Here is a 23480-nt window from a genome sequence, read left to right on the forward strand (position 1 = left end):
TTACGCCTGTTTCTCCTGCTTTGGGTCGATTCCTTGGAGCCCCAGAGGCTTCCCGTACCGACGCTGTTAAGCAGATCTGGAACTATATCAAATCCCACAACCTCCAGGTCTTTGCTTTCATCTCCTGCTACTTTTTTATTAGTATTAATATTTAAATTGCTTTATTTTGTATCTTGCGAATGATGAAAAATAAACTGATAAGTAAATGATTGTGGGCTCGAGTATATGTATAGGGAAATGCTTTCAACTTTGGTGTTTTTATGTTAGATTTATTGATGGTTTTATTTCTAAGTTGCTTGCTTGCTGACTGATTTTCTGAGGTTTCTGTGTCATTTTCATTCTCCCAAAAAATTCGAGCTACTCAACTCGACCCGGACAATGTTTGAATTAGAGATTGACTTAAATATTATAAAGCTGAGTTGAATAAAATTCATCTCGACTCAATAAATTCACAAATAATTTGTTACTTATTTATAATTTTTAGTAATTTTCTTAAAAAATATATCATTCAAGAAAAGAAAATCTAAATAATAATGACTAATTTACTAGACATGACAAATTTTATCCGAACCGATTTATCCGATCCAATATCCGATATTAACTAGAACAAGATGATTAAATTTGATCTAAAACTCGAACCATACCTAATCCAAAATCTAGTTGAATCAATATTGACTCATATCCAATTTGACCGAACCGAAAATAACTTAATCGAAATTAACCCGAATCAAAATTAACCTGAATCGAAATTAACCTGAACCGAAATTAACATGAACTGAAAGAAAATTGAACCGAAATTAACCCAAACCGAAAGCTACACGAATTGAAAGCAACCCGAACCGAAAAATACACCAAATTGAAAGCAACCGAACCAAAAGCAATTCAAACAACTAAAGTTTACTTATGTTACATAATAAGAGGAATAAAAGTAAGATTGAAAACAATAACAAATAAAGTTTACTTATGTTACTTATAATAAAAATATTAGATTTATAATAGAAATAATAGAAAACAACTAAAACAAATAAAATAATATTAGATTTATAATAAAAATAATATAAAGTTTACTTGTTTTACAATTTTTACAATTAAAACGTAACAAATAAAGACATAAAGTTATGTATTATTTTTTTAAAATTTAATAAAAATATTAAATTTATAATTGAAAATTTTATTTTTTTCATATAGTTATCATTATAAATTTTCTGTACAAGATCAATATAAAATTTTGGTAACAAGCTCTAAAATGCATTATAAGATCGTATTTATGTCAAATTATCTGTCACACCTCAATTTAGGGGCTAAATTTTTATTAAATTTAAAGTGTCAAATTAAAGTGGTAATAAGGGAAAAACTGGACACAAAAATGCAAGATTTCAGAATTTTTAGGCAAACTTAGAAAGTTGTAGGAATTCGGGGACCACACTCATAATTTGCCCATTTTTTTGTAAGTGAAAATTTAACTTCCCCCTCCCCAATTAGTAACCCAAAAAAATCCCTAAATCCCCAAATCCCTCTTCCCGTCGACCTCCATTCGCAGCCTCAATCCGTCATCGTCCGGCCACCATTCGTTGCTCTGACGCCACCTATAGACTCAACGTCGAACGGTGATCAAAACCCGACACCTAGCCCGTCGTGAATCGGTGTAGTTCGCCGTAAATCACGCTATGAAACCCATCGAATAAAACCCCGATCGTCGCTCATTTTCAACAATTCTGGCCGAACCGGCGAGCGTCGAGACTCACCGCACCCATAACCGTGTTCACCGGTCTGTTGCGCTCAAGACTTGACCGGTGGGTTGCGTCAATGTCGCCATTTTCCCTCTGTCGCTGGCGTTAGGTAAGTTTCGGTTGAATGTTGGTATTTTGAAGCGATTTTAGGTCGATTTTTGGTTAAATTTTGCTTGTAATCGTTAAATGGTTGAATAGAGAGTAATCTGCCGATAAATCGGACCTCCATCGCCGCCGCACGCGTCGCCACCCGCGTATGGGGCTTGTGTACACTCCAAGAAATTTCTAGAACGTCTGGACCGGCCCGAACCTGTAACCCCCTAGACCCGGCCTAAACGTTAGACCCAAACCTAAGCGGGACACATGTCCCATTCAGAGATTCCTTTATATTTAAAACAACTTATAAAACATTATATATAATACATAACAAAATATAAGTAATAAAGATATATTCAAAACAATAATAAAATACATGTCACCAAACATAACCGAAAAAAACATATAGAAATATATGTTCGTAAAAAATAAAGTAGTTGATTTCTCCTGATGCCAAATCTGCTAGCTTACGGTCTGCTGTTATCTGAAAAAGATTAAAATTTATAGAATGAGCTAAAAAGCCCAGTGTGCTCCAAACAGTGTATAAAAACATATTAACGAAATATATTTCAAGAAAATATGTTTATGCACATGTTTTGAAAACATGAACACTACCCCCATCCTTTCACAATCTGTTTGTGTAGGTTCCCCATAACCATACACCCCGCACAACCAGTAACAGTAAGGCCCTGAGCACACAGTCGAGGAGCCTGCAGTAATCTTCCTCCAACAATATTTCCCCCCAATGATAGAAATGAACATGAATGTATTCGTATAAAACAATGAATAATTCTTTAAAAACATAAGAATATTTCAAGCTTGAAAACCATAAACAGAAATACAGAAATCAAAAATCAAATCAGTAATGTATGGTAATTCAGAAGTTGGGTAATCAGTATTCAGAAAACGGAATAAATACCGTCACCAGAAATCATATCAGAAATATGCAGTAAATCAGATATCAGATACACAATATTCAGATATTTATATACTTTAAAACAATAATATAACACTATCAGGAAACACACCTGTAACAGTCTGAGAAATCGGATAGGGAAGCCTACTACTGGGTTTGTCGATCACGCTCTGCTGCAGCGCTAGATCCTACGAATTGGAAAAATCCTTATTGGAATTCTAATAAAAAAAATAATCTTAATCTTTACTTAAATAATATACGGAAACCTACGGGTAATTCTTGTAATACGCGGTTCGGACTGATCTGATGAACGGACAACACCGGACCTGACTGATCCTTGCTCAGGTGAAACACGAGTACCTTCATAAAATATCTTACTTAATCAATTCCTTAACCATATCTCAAATAAATAATCAAAATACTAAAATACTAAGCCTTTTTGGGTTCACAAGCTCGATTCGAGAATTTCGGGTCAGAATTTGGCAAAACGGACTTCGGAATCAGATTCAGGACGTCAAAAAACATAAAATATAACCTTTCGAAAATTTGAATTCTTGGTCAAAGTCAAAGTCAAAGGGTTTGACTGACAATTCGGAGACTTTTGAGTTCGAATTTGGTGCGGATTCGGAACGTCGAAAACTGTCAGGATAAGTATACTCGGAAAAGATTAACGGTCGTTTAATAGCCGGTCAAAGCCGGTCAAAGTTTTGGTCAAATGAGGTCAACAAACTGACAACCATTTTACAGAAATAGCACCCCTTTTCGAATTAATTCCCAAAATAGCACCCATTATAAATTAATTCCCAGAATAGCAACAAAATCGAATTAATTCCCAGAATAGCACCTTTTTCGGAAAAAAATTACCAAAATAGCACCCATTTTGAATTAATTCCCAGAATAGCACCAAAATCAAATTAATTCCCAGAATGTCACCGATCAACGGTCAACGTTCAACGGATTGGGTCGAGTCAACGGGTCGGGTCGGGTCAACAGGTCGGGTCGGGTCAACGGGTCGGGTTGTGACCGGTCAAAACCGGTTAAACCAGTTTCCACTCGCCCTGCGGAGGCGCGTGTAGGCGCGTGAGGTGTTCTCCGGGACTCTAAAAATCACGGAAAAATTTCTAAAAATTATTTTGAGCGATTTCGAGATACTTACAAAGATCGGTTCAAATTTTTGAACGGCGGAGAGCTCGATTTCATCAAATCGGAAACTTTGACCGCTTCACCTCCCCACGCGCCGCCGTCGACGGAGATCGAGGATGACACCGGCGGACTCGGAACGGCACAAGGAACACGATGGTGCGGGAGGTGTCGTAAACAGAGCAACGATCGACGATGAATTTAGGATTTTCTAGGCGATTGAGCTAAAAAAAACGTCGATGTTTTGACTTGAAATTCACGACGTTTGGCAACGTTTCGCTTCAATTAAATTGAGGGAATTGTTCCTGACTCGATAACGAACACGATAGTGCTTTCAAAACGGCGATCAGAATTCAGACGGAGTCGGGATCGAGGTTTGAAGTTGGGCGTTCGGGAGGTAATTTGAGCAATTGGTTTCTGTTTTACAGAAACCAATTGCACGTATATATAACCAAATTCTGACCAAACTTTCTTGGGTAAATTCAGGACTTAGTCCCTAAATTTTCTTTAACTTTAAAACAAGCTACAAGTTTTACAGACTTTCAATTTAGTCCCCAAATTTCGTCAAATTGCTCAATTAAATCCTCAAATTCCTATTAAATATTATTTTCATATTTTCAAGTTGTTACAATTCTCCCCCTCTACAAGAAATTTCGTCCTCGAAATTTACCTTATGAAAACAGGTGAGGGAATTGAACCTCCATTGACTCCAATTTCTCTCAAGTAGCTTCTGAGGGGCTACGATTACTCCACTGAACTTTTGACTATTGGAATACGCCTATTTCGAAGAACTCGTTCATCCCTCTCTAAAACATGAACAGGCTCCTCCTCATATGACAAATCAGGTCTCAGCTCTACTTCATCAACCTGAATGATGTGATCTGGATCTGGACGGTATCGCCTCAACATAGATACATGAAAAACATCATGAATACGACTGAGCTGGGGAGATAACTCAAGCTGATAAGCAACAGGTCCAACTTTCTTCAGAATACGATACGACCCAATAAATCTCGGACTCAGTTTACCTTTACGTCCAAATCTCAGTACCTTCTTCCATGGAGATACCTTGAGAAAAACCTGATCTCCAACCTCAAACTCGATATCCTTACGTCGCTTATCTGCGTATGACTTCTTCCTATCAAATGCTTCTCTTAAGCGATCACGGATCAGTCTGACAGTATCTTCAGTCTCTCGAACCAAGTCTGGACCCAAAGTTTTTCTATCATGCAACTCTATCCAACATATAGGAGTACGACATCTACGGCCATACAGAGCCTCGTACGGTGCCATGCGAATACTCGCCTGATAACTATTATTGTAAGCAACTCAGCTAACGGCAAGAAATCTTCCCAACTACCACGGAAATCAATCACACAACCTCGTAACATATCCTCCAACACCTGAATCACTCGCTCAGACTGTCCATCAGTTTGAGGATGAAAAGTTGTACTGAAATTCAAACGAGTACCCAGAGCCTCGTGCAAAGCTTTCCAGAACCTAGAAGTGAATCTCGGATCTCGATCAGATATGATAGACAACGGAACACCATGAAGTCTAACGATCTCAGAAATGTACAACTTAGCCATTTTATCCAGAGAATAATTAACCCGAATAGGGATAAAGTGCGCTGACTTGGCGAGTCGATCAACAATCACCCAGATAGAATCCTTTTTGGAAGGAGTTAGAGGAAGACCAGTAACGAAGTCCATCGTAATACACTCCCATTTCCACTCAGAAATCTTAATTGACTGTAACAATCCAGACGGATGCTGGTGCTCTGCCTTAACCTGCTGACAAGTCAAACACCTCGCCACAAAATTTGAAATATTCTTCTTCATATCAGTCCAAAAGTAGCGCTCTTTGAGATTATTGTACATTTTGTCCCCACCAGGATGCATAGCATAAGGACTACTATGAGCCTCCTGAAGAATAACCCGTTTCAACTCATCATCTTTAGGAACGCAATAACGACCATGAAAACACAAAATACCATCCTGATCCACAGTATACTCCGAACTCGATCCCTACTTAACTAGTTCAATAATGGAAAGCAACGAGCTATCAAGAAGCTGTTTGGCCTTAATCTCCTCGGCCAAAGTAGGTTTAACCTGTAACTCTGCTAACAAATTATTATCATCAAATAAGCTCAAGTTGGCAAATAAGGCTCTGAGATCTGATATCGCTTTACGGCTCAAGGCGTCTGCCACTACATTAGCCTTTCCTGGATGATATATTCTATCTCAAAATCATAGTCCTTTAAAAGCTCCAACCAGCAACGCTGTCTCAAATTCAATTCTTTCTGAGTAAGCATATACTTCAGACTATTATGATCAGTATAGTTATAACACTTTTCTCCGTAGAGGTAGTGTCTCCAGATCTTTAAAGCAAAAACCACAGCAGCTAATTCCAGATCGTGAGTAGGATAGTTACGCTCATGTGGCCTTAGATGACGTGACGCATAAGCAACAACTTTCCTATCTTGCATCAAAACACATCCTAATCCAGAATAAGAAGCATCACTGTAGACAGAAAAATACTTCTCAGATTCAGGCTGAATCAACACTGGGGCTTGAGTTAGAACAGTCTTCAATTTCTCAAAGCTAGCTTGTTGGTCCTCATACCAGACAAATGGAACATCTTTCCTCAATAGTTTCGTCAGAGGAGCTGCAATAAGGGAGAACCCCTTAACGAAACGACGGTAGTAACCAGCTAAGCCCAAGAAACTACGGACCTCAGAGACGTTTCTGGGTTGCTTCCAGTTCAGAATAGCATCCACTTTGCTCGGATCCACCTGAATACCATCAGCAGAGACGATATGTCCAAGAAAAGTCTCTTCGCTGAGCCAGAACTCACACTTGCTCAACTTAGCGTATAGTTTATTCTCCCTTAGATTCTGTAGAACAATTCTTAAATGCTCCTCATGTTATGCTTCACTTCTAGAATACACCAGTATGTCATCAATGAACACAACTACAAACTGGTCCAAATAAGGTCGAAACACCCTATACATCAGATCCATAAAAGCAGCAGGGGCATTTGTTAACCCGAATGACATCACTAAAAACTCATAGTGCCCATACCGAGTACGGGAAGCAGTCTTCGGAATATCCGAATCTTTCACTTTGAGTTGATAATAACCAGATCACAAGTCTATCTTTGAAAAGATAGAAGCCCCTCGAAATTGGTCAAATAGATCATCGATTCTGGGCAGAGGATATTTGTTTTTAACTGTGAGCTTGTTCAGTTTTCTATAATCAATACAAAGTCTCAGTGTCCCATCATTCTTCTTGACAAAGAGAACTGGAGCTTCCCACGGTGATACACTGGGTCGGATAAATCCCCTGTCCAACAACTCCTGGAGTTGGACTTTCAGTTCCTTAAGCTCCTTTGGAGCCATTGAAACCATGGTGGAACCAGAATAGACTTCAATCTCAAACTCGACTTCTCTATCTGGAGGTAATCCAGGCAACTCCTCGGGAAAAACATCAGGAAATTCTTTGACAATTCGGATGCCTTCAATATCAGATTGAGATCTCCAAATGTCCAAAATATAAGCAAGAAACGCCTCGAAACCCTTCCTGATCATCTTCTCCGCTACCAAGGCAGACACAACATTCGTCAGAAATCCACGTCGTTCCCCGATCATTACAATCTTTCGATTATCTGGGGTCTTCAGAACAGCTCTCTTAGTCTCAAAATCAATATTAACTCAATGTTTGTCCAACCAATCTACGCCGAGAATCAAATCGAACTCTTCAAAGGGTAACTCCATCAGGTCAGCCAAAAAAATCTCCCCATTGATCTCTATAGGGCACTCTCTAAAAATACGATCCAACACGATGAATTTGCCTAAGGGACTTTGAACTATCACTGAACGCTCAGTATTCTCAACAGGAATATTTAGACCCTCAGAAACGGAATGTGATACATAGGAATTTGTAGAGCCACTATCAAAAATGCAAAGTATGGAACTGAATGAATAGTAACAGTACCTGCAGTCACATTAGGCCCATCACGATCTTGTCGAAGTCTGGCAGTGTAAACCAATGCAAGCTGTCTGGCCTCAGATCTGACTGGACCCCTACTCTGAGATGCTCTGCCTCTACTAGTCGATCCAGATGATCTCTCCTGATTACGACCACCCGTAGGAGTCTGAACAGTACTCTGAGTACGAGCGGGAGTACGAGCTGGTGTCTGAACTGAATGAGTTATCTCCGGACAATCCTTTACAATATGGTCACTTGAACCACATCTGAAACATGTACCCAATTTCTTCCTGCATTCCCCATAATGAGGTTTCCCACAATAATTACATGACTGCAAAGATTGCGACCCAGAAGATCCACCATGTCTAGTAGGCTGAAAAGTTGAAGCACCAGATGTAACAGGTCTGACACTCGCACCGCCTCTCTGAAAGGAATCACCCCTGCGTCTCTTGCTAGGATGTGCAGAAGAATTAACAGAACCAGAAGGCCTCATGAATTAATTCTGGGCTCGATCAGTATCTCTCTTGTGCTCCATACCCAATAGCTCTATTTCCTCAGCAGTCTTGGCTATCTCAACCAAGGCGTCAAAATTCCTCTCCCGATGGGTAGCGACTCGACTCCTGATCTCATACCTGAGTATATTCTCGAACCTCAAGCATCGATCTGCCTCAGTATTAACAAGTCTAGGGGCATAGCGACTCAATCGGATGAACTCAACCTCGTAGTCCATAACAGTCATATTACTCTGCTCCAGATTCTGAAACTCCTGGCGTCGCTCCTGCAGATATCTTTCTCCAACGTAGCGACTCCGGAAACGTTCTTTGAAAAGATCCCATGTTAACTGGTTCCTCGGAATACTACCAGAAATGGATTGCCACCATCTGAAGCTTTCTTTCTTCAACATAGTTAGGGCCCCCTTCAACTTCTGCTTAGGTCTGAGGCCCATCTCATCCATAATCCTCTCTGTGTCCTCCAGCCAATACTCAACGTCTGTCAGAGGTCCACCAGTAATACCCTCGAATGGAATTACACCAGCAGCGACCAAAGAATTTGAAATCTCCACTGCAGTCATGTTACTAGGGGCTCTAGCAGCTCTCTGAAACATGCGAAAGATAACTCTATTAATGGCGTCTTCATTCATCTCAGAATCCTCATCTTCAGTAACGGGAGGGTCTCTCACAGGAGTAAACTGATCATCATGAGAAAGAGTCGGATCTACTTGCGGAACAGGAGGATCAAGTGGTAACATCGGATCGTCTATCGTAATAGAAGGTCGAGCGACTCGCCCTCTACCACGTCCACGTCCTGTCCTACGACCTCTAGCAGTATTCATCGTTGGATCTATAAGGCTCTACACAAATAATTTGAAACATTTGTCATATTAGCATCAGGGATCTCGAGAAAACTTTAAATCATAACTAAGGTGACATGTTTTTTTCATTTCTTAAAAATCCAAAGTTTAGGATCCATATACAGTCCGAGTGTTTAAAACCGAAAGCTCTGATACCACCAATTGTAACCCCCTAGACCTGGCCTAAACGTTAGACCCAAACCTAAGCGGGGCACATATCCCATTCAGAGATTCCTTTATATTTAAAACAACTTATAAAACATTATATATAATACATAACAAAATATAAGTAATAACGATATATCCAAAACGATAATAAAATACATGTCACCAAACATAACCGAAAAAACATATAGAAATATATGTTCGTACAAAATAAAGTAGTTGATTTCTCCTGATGCCAAATCTGCTAGCTTACGGTCCGCTGTTATCTGAAAAAGATTAAAATTTACAGAATGAGCTAAAAAGCCCAGTGTGCTCCAAACAGTGTATAAAAACATATTAACGAAATATATTTCGAGAAAATATGTTTATGCACATGTTTTGAAAACATGAATACTATCCCCATCCTTTCACAATCTGTTTGTGTCGGTTCCCCAGAACCATACACCCCGCACAACCAGTAACAGTAAGGCCCTGAGCACACAGCCGAGGAGCCTACAGTAATCTTCCTCCAACAATATTTCCCCCCAATGATAGAAATGAACATGAATGTATTCGTATAAAACAATGAATAATTCTTTAAAAACATAAGAATATTTCAAGCTTGAAAACCATAAACAGAAATACAGAAATCAAAAATCAAATCAGTAATGTATGGTAATTCAGAAGTTGGGTAATCAGTATTCAGAAAACAGAATAAATACCGTCACCAGAAATCATATCAGAAATATGCAGTAAATCAGAAATCAGATACACAGTATTCAGATATTTATATACTTTAAAACAATAATATAACACTATCAGGAAACACATCTGTAACAGTCTGAGAAATCGGATAGGGAAGCCTACTACTGGGTTTGTCGATCACGCTCTGTTGCAGCGCTAGATCCTACGAATTGGAAAAATCCTTATTGGAATTCTAATAAAAAAATAATCTTAATCTTTACTTAAATAATATATGGAAACCTACGGGTAATTCTTGTAATACGCGGTTCGGACTGATCTGCTGAACGGACAACACCGGACCTGACTAATCCTTGCTCAGGTGAAACACGAGTACCTTCATAAAATATCTTACTTAATCAATTTCTTAACCATATCTCAAATAAATAATCAAAATACTAAAATACTAAGCCTTTTTGGGTTCACAAGCTCGATTCGAGAATTTCGGGTCAGAATTTGGCAAAACGGACTTCGGAATCAGATTCAAGACGTCGAAAAACATAAAATATGACCTTTCAAAAATTTGAATTCTTGGTCAAAGTCAAAGGGTTTGATTGATAATTCGGAGACTTTCGGGTTCAAATTTGGTGAAACGGAGCCCAAAAACGGATTTGGGACGTCGAAAACTGTCAGGATAGGTATACTCGGAAAAGATTAACGATTGTTTAATAGCCGATCAAAGCCGGTCAAAGTTTTGGTCAAATGAGGTCAACAAACTGACAATCATTTTACAGAAATAGCACATCTTTTTGAATTAATTCCCAAGATAGCACCCATTTTGAATTAATTCCCAGAATAGCACCAAAATTGAATTAATTCCCAGAATATCACCTTTTTAAAAAAAAATTACCAAAATAGCACCCATTTCGAATTAATTCCCAGAATAACACCAAAATCGAATTAATTCCCAGAATATCACCGGTAAACGGTCAACGGCCGGGTCGGGTCGGGTCAACGGGTCGGGTCAGGTCAACGGATCGGGTCGTGACCGGTCAAACCGGTTAAAACCGGTTAAACCAGTTTCCACTCGCCCTGCGGAGGCGCGTGTGGGCGCGTGAGGTGTTCTTCGGGGCTCTAAAAATCACGGAAAAATTTCTAAAAATTATTTTGAGCGATTTCGAGATACTTACAAAGATCGGTTCAAATTTTTGAACGGCGGAGAGCTCGATTTCATCAAATCGGAAACTTTGACCGCTTCACCTCCCCACGCGCCGCCGTCGACGGAGATCGAGGATCACCGGCGGACTCGGAACGGCACAAGGAACACGATGGTGCGGGAGGTGTCGTAAACGGAGCAACGATCGGCAATGAATTTAGGATTTTCTAGGTGATTGAGCTAAAAAAAACGTCGATGCTTTGACTTGAAATTCACGACGTTTGGCAGCGTTTCGCTTCAATTAAATTGAGGGAATTGTTCCTGACTCGATAACGAACACGATGGTGCTTTCAAAACGACGATCGGAATTCGGACGGCGTCGGGATCGAGGTTTGAAGTTGGGCGTTCGGGAGGTAATTTGAGCAATTGGTTTCTGTTTTACAGAAACCAATTGCACGTATATATAACCAAATTCTGACCAAACTTTTTTGGGTAAATTCAGGGCTTAGTCCCTGAATTTTCTTTAACTTTAAAACAAGCTACAATTTTTACAGACTTTCAATTTAGTCGTCAAATTGCTCAATTAAATCCTCAAATTCCTATTAAATATTATTTTCATATTTTCAGGTTGTTACAGAACCAGTCCAGGTAGAACCGACCGCCTGCCCGACCCGCTTGGTCCAGTCACCGAGTTAACTCAGTCCGAGTCAACTCGGTCTGAATCAACTCATTGACTTTGACCGTTAACTTTGACCGTTGATCGTTGACTTTGACCAAAAAGTTAACTTTTTCGAAAAAGCCATATTTTATGTTTTTCGTTGTCATGAGTCAGATTTGAAGTCCGTTTTGCCAAATTTACACCCGGTAAGCCATTTTTTAGAGATTTACCTTCGGATGCAATATAGTTTCTAAATTAAGTTCAGTTTCTGAAGAAAAATTGGTTGCTTTGTATCCGAGGGATTATTGGAAGTTGAATTATAGTTTGAGGGTAATCAAATGGAGTTAAATGGTCGATCGATATGGCATGGAAACCGAGGTAATACATTATTACATGTTTCATGCTTTATGGAACATGTTAGTATTGATTCTTGCATGGATAAGTATAATTGGTCACATGTATGGAGTGATTATTTCCTAAACTCGATCCGAATACTATAAAATATTGGTAACCAGATAGGACTTATATGACTCGCTTAAGAAAGTGGAATATCAATCAGAAATAATAATAATAATAATAATAAGCTTGGTGATTTAATAATGAATAAATTGACTTCAATCCGTAAATTTTGATTAATTTCTCTTAAGGTTAAATATTGAGAATATTTGGATAATACATTACCTAAAATAGCCCTAATGGGTAAAATTACAAAAATGCCCTTGTACTGAAAAATGACCAATACTTTCCCTAGTGGTGAAATTAACCTCCAATGAGCAAATAAGCAAAATAATCCGAACTTTAATGGAACTAGAATACTTTCAAGCCTAAGTTACCCGATGTAATGCCATTGACGGAATTGAATGAAATTACGATAATACACTTACAGAGTAAAAAGCAATATGTATGACTATGATAATGGGGACGACCTGAGAGCTCATATCTTGATTCACTTGAACCTTGGAATCATCGATTTAAATTTCATATCTATATTGGATTTATAGAAATGCTCTAAAGTGAAAAATGACCAAAATGCCCTAAAGTGTAAAGTGACCTAAAGTATTTCCAGGACTTGGAATGATTAATGCCCTCAAGCTCTGAAATGAATAAATCAACCTCTAATACCTATATGACTATATTAATTGACCAAGTTAAACGGAATGAAAGTATTGTATGTATTCGAAGTTGCGGAAACGACCAAATTACTCAGGAAACTCCTAAGCGACCATGATAACTTTAAATACTAATTGAATTATGTACCCCGATGACCTTGAATTAAGTGAATAACTTGGATAAGTCTGGAAACACCACCGATCTTGCATGATGTATTGTCCCTATGGGTTATGAACCACGAATTATAGTACATTGACAATTCCTAATATTGTTGCAATGTGGAAATGAGATAAAGACCATTGGAATATCTGTACATCACTTTAAGATATATTCAGCGATGATTCAGAAGGTGATCTATGAACAAGAATTGTTGGTACTAAAGAGTGAATACCCTGGAAGAGCAACGAATGGACGGTCGACATGCATTAGTTCTGAGAGTTGTCCAGCTTGAGTTATTTCGATAATCCGATAGATCGACACAGATTGTAATGTCCTGAACCTTCATTTCTCACTTATTAGCTCAAATCACTCCGGTCATAATATATCATACAAGTAACTCAGATGCAAAGGATTCTGAATACCCCATTTGATTCAATTGGACTTAAAAGCATGAATATCTCTGATTGTTGAGTAATTGAATTACTCATGTCATACTTGAAATATTAGTAACTCTGATATAAAAAGATTATGAATACCTTCCTGATCACCAAGTAGCTCTTAAGAATATATGGATCCTCTAGTGTGTTCCACATGACGGTTTTATATGTTTTGAAATGAGTTTTAACGAAATTATTGATTTACTGGTTTATAAACCATGTCAACATGGTATGTGTTCTTCGATTTCGGATTTCACCGAGAAATATGAATTGTTCCTGATTTATGGAATCATGGAATTTACTGAGTTATGAACTATGGTTTCCTGTTTCATTGGTTATTAATTGAACTGTTTTATTGGGACATTATCTGGGTAGACTGGAGTATGGAGGTACAACTCTGATCAAGCTGGTAAATCCTTACGAACCTAAGGTGATCCTTGGGTAGGCTCTCAAGCCCCAAGGCACTCCATTGGGTTAATCATGGAACTACTTATGGTGTACATGTGGAGATCAGTTATACGATTTATTTTATTATTATGATTATGACATATTACTGGATCACGATCCAGATATTACGATTTACGGCTAAAACTAATTTTTATTGGATTTTTATATGGGTAGGATTCTGGAGTATGGAGGTACAACCCTGATCTAGCTGGTAAATCCTTACGGACCTACGGATACCCTTGCGTAGGCCTATAGGCCCCAAGGCATTCCCTTAGGTTGGCTTCCTCTGCTGTGTGCTTAGGGTAAGCCCTTATGGATGCAGTTCTCGGGAACTGCATAACGGTGTTTGGTTGGGGGTTCCACTATGGTTTTGAAAATATGTTATAAACAATTACTATTTTAAAATATTTATATCTTTTCACTGGTTTTGGTTGGAATACCCTAGACATCATATCTGATCTCCTGAAAACTTGATACTATGAATGTTTCCTATGAACTGAGATCTTCTTGGCTTTTACTCGATGAACTACCAGTGGAACCCAAGCTTATCCCGAAAACCTGTATACGTTTGATTCAATAAGGAAATTTTATTGTTATAAATTTATATGCATGTCCTGTAGCATCAATAGGTAGTTATGTATTACTGAGCTTCCCAAAGCTCACTTTATTACTCACCATTTCAGGTTAAAAAATCGTACCAGTGCAGCTTCTGACATCAGTAAGGGAGTTTCACTGGCGTTGCTTGCGGAGTACGGTGCATGCGATTAGGGGGCATATAGGTTGTAATTTGTTTTATATATGAGTTTAAAATTTGTTTTACTTCTGAATACTGTAAATTTTACTTTTTTATTTATAAATGATTTTATGATTTTACATGTTTTAATAAAAAATTTAAATTTTCTGAGATTTTCTTCGGTGGGTCGCTCCGATGGCCCTAATGTGACACCCCGGATCAGATCGGGCCACCCGCATCGGTCTGAGGGGATTACATTATCAATTTATAACCTCTGAATGATGATTTAATTCAAAATATTGAACGAATGAGAAGTAGAATTAAGTCTAATTGTCTAAATGATAAGATTAAGAAACAATAAGACATATTTGTTTATAAGAATATATTAATAATTCTATATATACTCGATTAGACTCATAATCAATTCAACCCGAATTAACCTGATCTAAAGTGTGACCCAAATCGAAAATCACCTGATCCGATATTGACTCGATACGAAATCTAACCGATCTGGTATTAACCCGACCCAAAAATCAGCTAATTTGATATTGATCTAAACCGAAAAATAATCGATCCGATAATCACCCGACCTGAAAATTGACCCGACCTGATACTTGACCCGACCCAATTTACCATTCACCCGAACCATATCTAAACCGACCCAAATAAAATTAAACTGAATATAATCTAGAACATAAATAACCCGACCTGAAATGATCCGACCCAAACCTAATCTAAATGACCCATTTGCCACATCTATAATTTACTTATAGATAATAAGAAAATTGCTAAATTACTAATAAGTAAATTCCTAATTAGCAATTTACTTATTTTATTTCCAAGTTGCTTGCTTGTGGGCTTGAGTATCTCATACCATTTTGTGTTCAATAAATTTTGCTTGGATATCATATTTTGAGTGACTGACATGCCCTGATAACATGCGCTGAAGTATATGGAAACTTTTGCCTGCAGAATCCCAATAACAAGAGGGAGATCTTTTGTGATGAGAAGCTTCAGACCATTTTCGATGGAAACGAAAAGGTCGGTTTCCTGGAGATTGGTAAAATGCTATCCCGCCATTTTGTGAAATCTAGCTGGCCTCTATTTTATATATGGGTAAATTATATATTTAGTACTTAAACTATTAAATTTGGCCTGTTTTAGTATTTAGATTTTTAATTTTTTTAAAACCATACCCAATATTTAGTTTTTGTTTCGTGTTAGTATCTAGTCCTTAAAAACTTAACAGGTGATTTGCACGTGGCACTTTTTTAATGTATAAATTGCATTATTCATCACTCAGCTATCTTCTCGCTCCTATTTTGATTACTAAAGTTTAATTTTTTTTAATTTAATTACTTAATTTTCAAATTACTCCTAATTCATCACTCTAATGTTCAATTTTATTTTTAATTATATATTAATAAAATAATAATAAAAAATGTCATGTCACAAAAATTATTAATAAAATAAATTAGAGTGGTTAAAATAGAACAATTTGAAAGTTTAATAGTTAAATTGAAAATTTTTAAACTTTAGTGTCAAAATAAGAGTGAGAAGATAATTGAGTATTGAATGATGTAATATATCCATAAAAAAATGCAGTGCCAGTACTAAAATGAAACAAAAACTAAACGTTAAGTATGGTTTTGAAAAATTTAAAAATTTAAGTACTATAATAAATTAAAATTGATAGTTTAAGTATTAAACATGTAATTACCCTTTATACATTTGCTCCAATTGTTGCCCATGCTCCTGTCATTCTGAATTGAAGTCGTTTCATGTATGTTCATGTTTTGCTTTTTGTTTAGAGAGCTAAACTGTCAGGGGTAGCCTTGCAAATAAGAAAAAAAGGTCCTAGCTGGACTTCTGTAAAAATTCAGTAGGGACTAGGGAGTGAAAATGTAAAAAATTTAATTTGGTTTCCCCATTTTAACAATACTGTTTATGGTAACCGGATCATTGATCAATTACTAGTTTGTCATCTCACTGCCTTTTAGTGCAATGAGTACAAGTTGATCAACAAATCAAATATTACAGACAGAGATTATGTGTGTATGTATATATATATAGGTTAGGATCTACTTATACGATATAAAACTCCTTTGTTTTATACGGTTTAAGATCATTGGATGAGTGACCGAGATTGACTCATTGTCTTTTTTTTCTAATGAATATCTTCTTATTTTTTAATGTTAATCTCAACCATCTATTTTCACTAATCCAGCGATCCTAAATCTATATAAAATTAAAAGAGTTTTATATTGTGTAAGAATATCTATCCCCATATATATATATATATATATATATATATATATATATTATATATATATATTCATTTTGACTTGATTAGTTGAGGAGATGATGAACCCATTGCTCTACAACTGCAGGAGAACCATACCATGGTCTCGATACGTCGTCTGAACCAACAGGTGAGTGGTAGACTCCATCCAAGCTTATGTTAAGTGCTCCCTCTAAGTGAGCTGATACTTCTGGCACAACTCCATCACCCCATACATCTGCCTCTCCACAAACCTGATTTCGTGGCTACAAAACATTAGAATATGTGGGGTGAAAACATGAGCCAAGATTGTTGGTTTTGGTGTTAACCTGTTTGTACCCTTGGCCGACAAATCGAGCTCGGAAGGTTGGGGAAGCAGAGTTCGAAACGGTTGTATTTTTCACAAGAGCAACATCCGAAACTGGTTGGTCATCATCAATGGTGGCCATGGAATCAACAGCCATTTTCGAGTCATTAACAAAACGAGCTCCCTGAAGATACCTGCATGCAGAACTGCAATTTTCAGCTTTATTCACCTCTTCTTTATCCATTTTTATATTAAACATTATGGTATGATGTGAATCAACAACGTGAAGGAACCAAATCTATAAACCATATATTTCATATTAACAATTTTGAATTTTAGTTCTTGGTAAAGTTTTCTTGTGTTCACCAAGTTTTGAAGAAAAATGGTGGTTTGGCCATATTCTTACACCCATGTCTGGTATGTTTCAAACATGAGTATCGAACACGAATACTTCATCGGAGCAACATAGGACATTACTTTGAATACTTTGAATGGAGTGGAGAATAACTCATGCAGAAACAGAGAACTAGAATAGAAAAAGAACTGGATTTTACTTTGATTTTACCTTCCTGCAATGCATACATATTTCAGCTCTGGAGTGTATACAGCTTTTCTGCAGTGCTGTTCAACATAGTATAGTAGACCCCTTGTTTGATCAATGACCCCTGGCAAACCTTTAGGAGGAGGCCTGCAAAATAGACCAAACCATGAACTGAGAGATGGAATTAGGGCGGTAAAACGTTCCGAGTCGAGCTTGAGTAATGCTGAGCTCGACTCAAAAACTAAATTATTGATGAACGAAACATATTCAAGCATGGTTAAAGGGTTATGATCTCCAAATGTATGAACAAAACTAAAAGAAACTATTCGATGATATACATGTCCGATATATCCGTATTCAATACTCACCCTACTTTCGGGCTAACATGAGCTTCTACAAGGTACTAATTCATTCGAACAGACAAAAGTTTCGAGAGAAAACATCCGAGTGTCGAAATAAAAGACCTACGAGTGGGGAGTACCAAGAGTCAGAAGCAAGGAGATGTGGGAGAATCCAAATTCTTCCATGTAAACACGAGCTAGCCACCCTCCAGCTGAGTGACCTATCACTGATAATTTCCCACCTACAATCAGATGCTTTATAGGTTTAGAAGACAACTTCTGATGATTTCTAATAGAGGAGAAAATACAAAGAGGGCAAAAAAGAAATATGTTGATTTCTAATAATGGCTTCTTCAAGATGCAGTCTTGATGATTATTGATGTACATACATACATGGGATGGTATTAGGGTGATGTTTCTTCAGATTTTGAGTTTGTTCAAAATACATGAAAACAGCAACAAGTGAGTTCCATCAAACCATGCCATAGAAATACTCGAACTTCAACAAGTTAAAGTTTGTTTCATCCATAATGGTCAAGAAATACCTTTACATCATAATTGAAAAGCAAATTCCTTTTACAAACATCGTCACAACCATTAAGTAACTAGTATGTAGCACGTGACAAAGTAATGAACATTCAACTTCAAAGCGAGAGTTACACGTGTATGGATTCGGTATGTGTATGCTAAAAAAATTTCAAAGATTTTTCCCTCTTATTTTATGGATTATACCCCAAACTGATATCTGAATATGTTTCGAGCGAATCCATTGAGTGGTCTTAGTAGTAAAAGAGAATATTGTTCTTCTTAAAGGATTCAGGTTCGAGTAACTACGTCTGCAAGGTGTGTGTTATAATCACCCAGACTACTAAAAAAAGGTAAAGTACACAAAATGGTCACTCAACTATTAATATGTTTCAAGCTTTTAATAGTCAGGTGATCATTTTGTAACTTTTAATATTTGGGAAAAAAGAACGAGTTTGAAATATATGAATAGTCAGATGATCATTTTATAACTTTTAATAGTCGGGAAACTCAACAAAGCAATGTCCTATAGTCGGGGGACTAATTTATAACTTTTAATAGTCGGGAGACTCAACAAAACAACACCCTATAATCAGAGGATCATTTATGTACTTTACCCTAAAAAAAGTGACCGGAGTAGATAAGTTCCAACAACTGCAAATCTGCAATCCTATATGGACATAAGTGTAGGGACGTAGTCTTTAAGGATCCTCGAAATACATTGAACGATTAAACAAATTCATCTGCACCGAGTAAGAGTAAAGTATAGCAAAGTAAAGGCTAGGATTCGCACCCTGAGCTAATTCCTTTGCTTCTTGAACTGCATCATCAACCCTCTTCAAATACCTGCTTTCACACAATAATCTATCAAACCCAAATTTATATTTTTGAAAAAACTTGCATACATTCATATTTGTACCACATTCAGCATTTTTAAACTGAAAGATACCAGTGAACAGGTCTAGGGATAAGTTCCAACAACTGCAAATCTGCAATCCTATATGGACATAAGTGTAGGGACGTAGTCTTTAAGGATCCTCGAAATACATTGAACGATTAAACAAATTCATCTGCACCGAGTAAGAGTAAAGTAATAGCAAAGTAAAGGCTAGGATTCGCACCCTGAGCTAATTCCTTTGCTTCTTGAACTGCATCATCAACCCTCTTCAAATACCTGCTTTCACACAATAATCTATCAAACCCAAATTTATATTTTTGAAAAAACTTGCATACATTCATATTTGTACCACATTCAGCATTGTTTAAACTGAAAGATACCAGTCAAGAACAGGTCTAGGCTGCAAAGTGCCTTTCCAGTAGTTTGGGTCCACCAAGCCAGCTGCATTCCTCAGCCAATCAATTCTTGAAACCTTAGCAACAACAGTGGGCACTCCATACTCTTGCAAGGTTAACTCCAACTTCTTATAGTCACCTGTATTATTCCCTAACCCCTGAAAGAAAATAAAAGGAGGACAAAATAGAGGGTGTCAAATGCAACATAACATAGGCATAAAAGTGTTCATTTGACAAATGCATGGAGGGAATAGAGATTTAACTGGAAGGATGACTGCAGGGCGGCGGTGGATGGTGGTGGAAGAGGAGGAGGAGGAGGAGGAAGAACAACAGTGCCACTGCCAGTGGGGTTTGTAATTGAGTGGTGGCAAAGCCAAAACCATGCCTTCCACAACTTGGGGGCTTTTACTGATAACTATTTTTTGACATTTGCTGTTGTAAGAAATACTGAAATACTAAGAACTTGTTATTTTTGAAGTATCAACTGAAACTTGGCACGATATCCACCAAGGATTCTGGATTGTTAAATAAACCATGTAGAGACCCTTTTTCTTTTCTTTATTTTCTTTTTGGGATTACATGGAATTGATATACAATTGTGGATTAAAATAGGAACGGTTATATTCGTATTATATATATATATATATATATATATAGTTAGTATCCACTTACACCTAGTGTAAAACTTTTAGCAGACATTTGGTTCACAAAAAAATCATTACCAAGGGGAATAACTTTTTTCGGAATTGTATTCTCACGTTTGGTTCGAGAAAAAAATCATTACTACCAAGTAACGACTTATTATCAATAGTAGCATCTTTTGATTAAAATGGTGGTAATGTCGTTACTTCCAAATTCTTAGGTAATCAACAATTCCCACAACTTTGGACAAAAATATCCCTTAAATAATAAATTCTTTTCATATAGATTCTTCTTAATTTTTATTCTTCATGCTTTACTCAAAATTATAAATTTAATAATAATAATAATAATATATAAAGAGTTTAATTTAGTAAAATATTAATAAATTTGAGTATTTCAATTATTTTATATTTTTAATATTTAGTATATTAACCATTTTATAATTTTATGAGATGATAATGTTATTATCGTAAAAATGTAATTATTTAAAATAATATCCAATTTTGAGTTATTAAAAATAGATCTTATACATTGAAAAATAATATATTTGTCCACTCAAAATTAAATATTATTTTTCATATTATACTATATTTTATAGAAATAAATATGATATTTATGAAAATTGTTTAAAAATATAAGTTTGATATATTAATTATATTAATTATATGTTAAATGTATTTTTTTCATTCAAATATTTATAATTTAATATTAAAGTTTAACTTGTTAAAAAGAACATATATCACAAGGATAATTTGGTAAAATATGCATCCAAATAATCTTATACTCCTCAAACCAGACACTGTAGTCTTACATTTCTGCTAAACAAACCAAACAATGTAATACAACATTCCTAGAGTAATGTTACATTCCAATAATCTTTTTCCCAAATGTAATCTTATATTCCGTGAACCAACGCCCCTTAGTTTTACACCATTTTAGGACCGTTGGATGAGGGAAATTAAATGTTGAGATTAACTCTTTGTTTCCTTTTTTCCAATGAATATCTTCTCATTTCCTACTGTTAATCTTTGTCTTTGATTTTCCTCATCCAACAGTCATAAAAAGGTGTAAAACTAAAAGGTTTACACTAAGTGTAATTGGATCCTTACCCATATATATATTCCTTAATATTATGGGTGATTACAAGAAGAGATGTGAAATTAGGTAATCGTTCAAATTTTAAGTTAAGTCATCTCAAATCAAGTCAAATCAATATGGGTTATGTCATGTCAATTTAATAGTTCAACTCGAGTCACGTTGGGTTGGGGTCGACTCGGGTTCAAGTCATTTTCAGGTTGATTTTAAATTATATTCAATTCGGGTCGGGTTAATTTCAGGTCTAATCAATATTAGTTTAGTTCAAAACGGTCTGACTCTGAATCAGTTAAATGTTATGTTAATTCAAGTTTGGATGGAGATAAAATTCAGGTCGAGTAATATCAGTTTCAGGTGAACTCCAAGTCGGGTCTTACCGAGTATAGATGAACTTCAGGTCTAGTCATTTTCAGATGAATTATTTTTCGCCTTTCACGAACATCTAATTGTAATTTGTAATAGAGTTTGGAGTAAATTAAAAAAATAAAAATAATTTGGGCCAATTTCATATAAAAATATAATTTGAAGAACTAAATTAAACTAAATTGAACTCAATTGCATTCATTTTAAAAGTTGAACAAAAATTTAACGTCTTAATCAATATTTTTATTTAGAAAATATTATAAAAGTATATTAATCCATGAATGCATGCATGTATGTATGCATAATGTAGAACATGCATGTATGTATGATGTATGTACTACATGCATGTATGTATATACGTACATGCATGTATATACACATACATGCATACATACACATACATTGATAAAGTTAATTTACAAATAGGATTAATTTAAAAAATAATCAAATATATATTTATATTGATTGGTCAAAACCTTTTGGATGAGTTTAACACATTTATCATCCATTTACTATAAAAATTATTCTTTTATCGTATTTTATTTTTTGGATAATAACATATCACCACATAAATTTCAGTATTTAAAATTAATGAATTTATTTATGATTAATGAAAATTTATTTAACACTTCAATCCGGTTTAATCGGGAATCAAATCGACGTCGTTACATTGGCTTATCAGATTTAATATTGATAACTTAATATATGTTTAACGTGCATTACTATTTTGATATACAAAAAATATTTAATAATTTTTAAGATCATATTCTATTTGAATATTTGAAGAGATACACTTTTTCTAAGCTAAAAATACTAAAAATATTTTTAAAACAAATTTTTCTAAGGATTTCAAACTTTAATCTAATTAAAAATGTTTTTTTAAGTATTGGTGTATCGATACTATAAGAACAATACCAATATTGTTCATTTAGTATAGATGAGTATCGATGTTAAAGGCTTAAAATCATAAAGTATCAATACTACGTTGGGTAGTACCGATACTACCTATTGTTTTGACAAAACAATATACCAAAATGATACCAATACTTCATCTAGTATCAATACTATTTATAACAGTAGTACTGATAGTCCAAATGGTAGTACCAATACTTCACTAATGTTTTTGAAATTGAACAAATTCTAATATACGAAAATGATATTGATACCATCAGTGATACCGATACTTCTTATACGGTGATATCAATGTTTCATAATATAATATCGATATTTATCTTTCCTAACGATTATATTTTTGTATTTAATGCGGGTAATATCGATACTCGCAACTATAGTACCAATACCCTAGGCATCTGAACATTATTTATTGCGAAAAACTTCATCCTCA

General features: G+C 35.9%; 1 protein-coding gene across 2 annotated transcripts; it reads right to left on the reverse strand.

Moving 5' to 3' along the window:
- Window positions 1-16706: 16706 nt before the first annotated feature.
- On the reverse strand, window positions 16707-20525 carry LOC120170170. 2 transcript variants are annotated; one of them, XM_039178167.1, is made up of 8 exons: window positions 20299-20525; window positions 20021-20193; window positions 19536-19588; window positions 18345-18459; window positions 17901-18023; window positions 17358-17529; window positions 17087-17282; window positions 16707-16798 (listed from the first exon to the last, which is right to left on the reverse strand). In XM_039178167.1, the coding sequence occupies exons 1-7, from the start codon at window positions 20416-20418 to the stop codon at window positions 17097-17099; spliced, it is 942 nt and encodes a 313-aa protein (XP_039034098.1). In that variant the 5' UTR covers window positions 20419-20525; the 3' UTR covers window positions 16707-16798; window positions 17087-17096. The 2 variants fall into 2 exon arrangements, with proteins under 2 accessions (XP_039034098.1, XP_039034097.1); XM_039178166.1 differs by lacking the exon at window positions 19536-19588 and adding an exon at window positions 19864-19916 and having other exon boundaries at window positions 20299-20523.
- Between the last annotated feature and the right edge of the window lie 2955 nt (window positions 20526-23480).

The sequence above is a fragment of the Hibiscus syriacus genome, unplaced genomic scaffold, assembly GCF_006381635.1.
Source record: "Hibiscus syriacus cultivar Baekdansim isolate YM2019G1 unplaced genomic scaffold, ASM638163v2 tig00111772_pilon, whole genome shotgun sequence".
In the NCBI taxonomy this organism is placed as follows: Eukaryota; Viridiplantae; Streptophyta; class Magnoliopsida; order Malvales; family Malvaceae; genus Hibiscus; species Hibiscus syriacus.

Bases quoted from the DNA above. Each gene is read 5' to 3' on its own strand.
- LOC120170170 (XM_039178167.1), bottom strand. From the start codon at position 20,418: ATGGTTTTGGCTTTGCCACCACTCAATTACAAACCCCACTGGCAGTGG. The intron at 19,589-20,020 runs GTATCTTTCAGT...GTGTGAAAGCAG, and splicing joins CCTAGACCTGTTCTTGACTG to GTATTTGAAGAGGGTTGATG. The intron at 18,460-19,535 runs GTGCGAATCCTA...ATCTGATTGTAG, and splicing joins AGCAAAGGAATTAGCTCAGG to GTGGGAAATTATCAGTGATA.